This window comes from Antrostomus carolinensis, unplaced genomic scaffold (genome assembly GCF_000700745.2).
Source record: "Antrostomus carolinensis isolate BGI_N321 unplaced genomic scaffold, ASM70074v2 scaffold48118, whole genome shotgun sequence".
Taxonomy (NCBI): Eukaryota; Metazoa; Chordata; class Aves; order Caprimulgiformes; family Caprimulgidae; genus Antrostomus; species Antrostomus carolinensis.
Genome location: NW_010334555.1, coordinates 2,421 through 8,252, shown reverse-complemented (window position 1 = coordinate 8,252; position 5,832 = coordinate 2,421). Strand labels below are relative to the sequence as shown.

Below are 5,832 nucleotides of genomic sequence, written 5' to 3'. Positions count from 1 at the left end.
ATATTTACCAGGCCCCTCTCATGCTCATGCAGCCCGGAGGAATAGGGGTGTTTCCTTGGGATTTCTGCCCCGCACTGGAAGGGGACAGTTAGGGATTGTTTCCATCACTTCAGGCCACCGTAACTGGCTCTTAGGAAGTAGGATTGGGAAGTCAGTGCAGCGTCAAGCATGGGTGCAATCCAGAGCTCAGTCCATGCGAGCTCTCATTTGGTAGTTTCATAAGGCTCTGCTGAAGTGGAGAAGATATGTTCTTCCAGCTGCTTCCTCACCTGAAAATGGCCAAATAGTGCTACATAACTCCTCTGGCTCCTCTGTGCCACTGTCAGCACTCGAGATGGTCAGCACCTCCCGCTGCCATTTCTTGTGCATGGGAGGGAAATGTGGCTCCTCCAGCTCCCCCATGGATGCAGCAGGAGCTTCCAGGCGGCCTTGGATATGCTCCATGGCTTCAATGACTTGGCTGCACATGACATGGAGTGTCTGAACCTTCCAGGTTTGGCTTTGCCCACTGAAGTTGCCACAGCCCAGGGAAACATCTCCATGGGCTTCCAGGAGTACAGCAGGAGCCACTGACCACGCTCTTTGAGGCAGCTGCCTAGCAGACCACAACTCTGACCTTCTCACAGGAACATATGACACTGCAGATTGGGCTGGAGGTCCAGCCACTCAAGCCTCCTGCATCCAACAGGGACCAGAAGCAGGTTGCGATGAATGCTGGGGATGAATACCACAATGGAACAGACACTGAGCCAAGTTTCCCCAGCATAGTCTTTTAAGCTTCTAACAGTGTGTTGCTCCAGGGCTTTCTCCATCAGAAATGGTTTCTCCATATTTACCAGGCCCCAGTGGGTTTCTTTTCTGTGAACTTGTCTCACTTACCCTCAGAGCCTTTTAGCAGCCACAGCATCCTGTGCCCAGGAGCTCCAGAGCTGGACTGTCCCCATGAGAAGCCTTCTCTTTCAACTTGTTTTGAACCTGCTTCCCACTCATTTCACGTGATGTTCCCCAGTTCTGAAGAAGCAACACACCCCCATCTCCCTGGACACATTGCTGCTGTTTTAGCTGTTTCTTTTCCAAGATGAGGGATCTGGTGTTCTCCAGGGGCTTCCCAGCGTTATGGGGGACACAAGGCTTCTCCAGCCTCTCAGATGTGGCTGCTCCTGGGGAGGCATTGGAGAGCCGAGTGTCTGAATCCCAGCCAGCCCTCAGTGCCATGTTTTTTTTCTTTTCAGATGAAGAGGAGGAGCTGAACGAGGACACCGTGGAGAAGATTGTGAGATGCATCATCCAAAACGAAGGTGAGCATTTCCTAGGGCTGGCCTGGAGACGCGCTGACCACTTTGGCTGACGCATTCCCTTTTTCTTCTCTCTTCAGCAAATGCAGAGGCCCTCAAGGAGATGCTGGGGGACAATGAGGGGGACATTCCAGTGCCAGTGCCCAGGTGAGTAAAGCCTGTACTAGCTTGTGACTCTTGCAGATTAAGGGGGAAGCAACCTTTGGGTATCACCTTGGTCTGGAGACTTTGCAGCCAGACCCTTTCCAGCTTGTTATAGGGCATCTTCTCAACTAGAAGTCTTGCTCCCCTGAGGGTTGCAATGAGTGCTTCACCCCACTGTCGAGGGGAATAGTTCTTGCTCATTTCTGCCCTTACATGAGGTCCCTTACAGAGCTGCTGCTTCTCAGGGCTTGCTGCAGTGAGGCTGCACCAAAGGTGGGAAGTCTCCTCTATATAACATGACTTGTCATGTCCTTCTCCTATTGCAGCCTTTGTCCTCACCGTAACAGTCAGGACGGGGGCCCACCACATCACCACACAGTGCATCTGGGCTCCACGCAGGCTCCCTGCATCCACTGCAGCAAGAGGAAGAGGCACCCACTGCATCGGCAAGGACGGTCCAAGGAAGGTAAAGGCAGGATGCATCCTGGAGAGACCACCGTCTTCTCAGTGGGCAGGTACTTAAATGAACCTTGTCAGAAATGGTCCATCTGCTCTGATGGACCTAGCATCATGGAGATTCTTCTCAGTTCCCCTATTCCTCTCCCCTTCCTCACTTGCCCCACACCAAGCACCCTCTTGCTCTTCCCCATTTAGATGCCCCAGTAGTAGCTCTGCAGCTGGGAGTCCCAAGGACCCAGGTGCCTCCTGCATCTGGAAATGCCTGTGGTATGTGGCAGGCCATGACGCACCAGTGGCTTCACTCCTCCTTCTCCAGCAAGGTGACTCAAGCCTGGGCTGTCCTGCTGATTCAGTGCTGGGCAGAGCCCCAAATCCAGGTCCTTTCAAAGCCTGCTCTCCCAGCTACACACAAGGGGGGCTCTTGCTGCGCAGCAGAGCCCAGTTTTAAGGATCTCATTAAGAGGCAGAGGAGGTGACAGCAGGTCCCAGGTGCAAGTTACCAGCCATCCCTGTCAGAATGAGAGAGTGGTTATGCTGCTCCATCATCTTTGCCTCTAATGATGGTTGTAATTAGATACCATGGGAAGAATATAAGAATAGGGGAGTGGACCTGATACTCCCCACAAATGCTCTTCCAGTCCCCACCTGTTCTCACCTCAAGGCACTTCCTGAGCTTCCTGCGGTCTGTGTAGTCAGTAACCTTCTGTACAATCTGCACTCTTGTCCAGTTACCCCATTCCCTAGTAGAAAAATTTAGTGTGCACAAGACCTTTAGCAAGGTCTTCCAGGGTTCTGCTCCCTACCATTGTGGTGACTGGGGCAGGGTGACAAGCAACTGCTAGTCCCTGGATAGCCACCCCAGTGAGACACAAAGCTCTACTGTGCTCAGGTCCTGCAGCAGGTCTTCATTCAGAGCCTAGGCCTTGATGAAGCTCCATGTTTTGGTCCAGAGAGATAGTCCTTTCATGGTGGAGTTCAGCCAGAGTGGGTATGGATTTTTCCACCATCAGAGCTAGGAGTCTCAGTAAGGAGGTAAACTGGGGGCTTTATGGGGAGCTAGTAAAGGGGAGAAACATGTCAGACCTCCCCATACTGAACTCCAGCTAAGCTCATATCTTCTGGAGACCAACAGCTTCTGGCTTCCTCTTTGTCCATTGCTGTCAGCTGTCCTTGGTTTGAGGGGTGGTGTTTGGTACGTCAGACCTCTGCAGAGTTGCTTATTTGTGTCTTATCTCATTTCCTGGCTGGTGCCCAGCTCCTTCCACTCCTCTGGGTCCTTCAGCCATGCTCTTCTCAGTCACCTCAGAGTGCTGGAGAAGGTGATCTTTTTTCCTAGAGACGCCTTCCCTCAAATCTTGGTTTCCTCTCTTTATACTTACTATCCCGTGTCACATCATCCTCCTCCATGGGACAGTAATTACATTTCTCCAAGGTTATATTTTAAAAGTTTGCACTTGCTGAATCTCCTTGGTGTGAGGTCCCACTGCTAAGAGGCCTATGTACCCATGAGGTACAGAACTACCTCCAAATTCTAGTTCTCATTTCCAAGCTGTCCCTTTTGCTCTTTCAGATCCTGGATGACTTTTCTGGGTCTGCCCTTGCTGTGTCTTATTTACTATGAATATTCTGATGGGACAAAGTACCTCAATTTGTGACTGACCCTACATACAAAAGCTCCTTTAACTCACCTCTTCTGTTGTAATCCTCAGGTCTTCTTCCTCTCTCTCTTTTTTTTTTTTTTTTTGCTATTGCTTTGTTTTTGAAAATAGTGGTTGAGAGTCCAGCCCTCTTCTCTATTACCTATAGCTCATTGGCTGAGTCTGGTCCCTGGATGGTAGACACAGGCTCGATGCTGGAGAAAGGAAAGGAGTGAATTTAGGTTCATCAAGATTGTCAGGGGCTGGAGAATGTGGCATGTATGAGAAGTCTAAACAGGGAATATAATTGCTCACTAAAACTACTCAGAGGGGTGGGTGGACTTTAAAAGAAGATGGAACTTCTCAGACATGCACAGAGAAGAGCAAGAGGCAATGGCCTTACCATCCAGAGGTTGGTTACATTACCTCTTGTGCCCCCTCCAGTCAGAACCCTGCCTCTTCTTTGAATCTGTTCCCAGCTCCTCCAGGCTGACATTGCTCAATGGCATTATCATGAAATGATCCTTCCACTCATGCCTCCTCCCTGTCCCTCTTTGGGAGTGGGATGTTCTTTGGTCTTCTCAAATCACAGTGCTGATGCCTTGTCTCCAAATATCTGGATAGACCTGAAAGATCACATTTGCTGCTGCTCGACCTGACTCAAGCAGTCCTCTAGGTACCTCATCCAGAGTTGAAGCATTTCTCTTCTTGACCCTTCCAATCATGAGCAGCATTTCTGATAATGGTGCTGAGGGGTCTGTACTGTCCACAGACTGCAGACTGGTCATCAGTCTAGTGGTGGTGTCCATCTCTGGTGTCTCATCTGGCATCTGGTTTTGTCTCTCAGATATTTCTTCTCAGTTTCTTCCTTCAGAATGGCTGTACTGCCATGTGCTTGACCTCTGCGTCTTGTTCTTCATCCAGCCCCAGCAGTGCTTGAACCTTGCTGCTGAAATTGTATTTTGCCCTGATGCTGGCTTGCAGCTGCACCTCAGCAGAGCCAGGGCTGTCTGCTGCTTCTCCACGTGTGACTCAAGTGCAGGGAGAGCAGTTGCTGGGTGAGTCATGGGCTGCATGAGGTCTCTGTGGTGGGATCAGCATTCTTTGGCTGGTGGACACCAGCTCACTGTGGAAGAGATTTCCCGTCAGCTGATCCAGCAGTGGCTTGCATCGCTTATGAAGAAGAATCGAATCACAGACTAAGTCATAACCAGCTCACTTGCAATTTAGACTTTTAGGTTTTGTCTATGTGTTACCCCTCACAAATCCCAAAGTTATGGTAGATCCCTCACTTCTTTCTTCTCTCCAGGTGCAATATTGCATCACCTCTAATTATAAAAGCACCCTTTGTGGATGTCAGACCAACTTCTGCAGCTGTTCTCCTGCCTACCCTGGAGCTTTGAGCTGCTACCTGGTACATAGTGGAACCTTGGTGAACCTCCTAGGTACCAACCGTTGCTCCAGGGGACAGCACACAATGTCCTGTGGCAGTTGTTTTAGCCAAAAAACTCCTCTTGCCTTTGATTCCTGTAGCCCAATATAGATCACTCTGCTGAAATCCCATCCCTGCCCTCACTTAGGGTGAGCTGTCTGCCAAAAACTGGCTCTTGTCCTGCTGATGGCAGTCAGTCACTCGGCACAACATCCATGCAGCTCTGCGTGGCCATCCCTTCCTCACCAGGCTCAGCTTGCATTTCACCTTCTGAATCAACACCTGAGTTCCTGTACAAGGTCCTGTTCCTCCAGGTTGCATCTGGGAGCATTTCCAAGAGTTGAGACCCATCTTGCTGCAGGGAGGACAGGCTGGCAGGGGCTGCACCAGCCAACATCTGGATTGACCTTTTAATCCTTCTCTTTCTATTTGTTTTGCGAAAAATGAAAGGGAAAAAGGGGTTAAGTCAGTGAATGGGTCTGACAGGTTGGAGATCAGCACCAGATGATGACAAAAAGGACATCTGAGGCTAGAGGTGCAGGCTAGCTGGAAATACAGCTGGGAGAGAGCAGGAAAAGGATTTTGATCCACTCTGTCCCTGTTCCAGGTTTCGTGTCACACACATCGGGAAGAAACCCACTTTTCATGAACAGCAGGATGGTCCCCTGCCCGATGGCAGCCGGGAGCCCAGCACAGAGGAGCTGGAGCACAGCAGCGACCGGCTCCAGCGAGAGAGCGCTCGCAATGGGACTGTCCCCATGGGTGGCCTGCAGAATGGAGCCGTCCAGAAAGCTGCCCAGAGTGGCAAAGGTGGGGAGCAGAGCCGCTCCACCACCCCAGCCCCAAACACACCAGCCAGCTCCAG

At 50.8% G+C, this 5,832-nt stretch overlaps 1 protein-coding gene across 1 annotated transcript in view; it reads left to right on the top strand.

Moving 5' to 3' along the window:
* Positions 1–632: 632 nt before the first annotated feature.
* The window catches only part of RELL2 (RELT like 2), a 7,437-nt gene continuing 2,237 nt past the window's right edge, over positions 633–5,832 (top strand). Inside the window, exons 1-5 of the mRNA XM_029086560.1 lie at positions 633–753; positions 1,233–1,298; positions 1,376–1,442; positions 1,766–1,954; positions 5,575–5,825. Coding sequence (XP_028942393.1) covers positions 633–753; positions 1,233–1,298; positions 1,376–1,442; positions 1,766–1,954; positions 5,575–5,825 — 694 coding nt within the window. The remainder of the gene's footprint in view (positions 754–1,232; positions 1,299–1,375; positions 1,443–1,765; positions 1,955–5,574; positions 5,826–5,832) is intronic.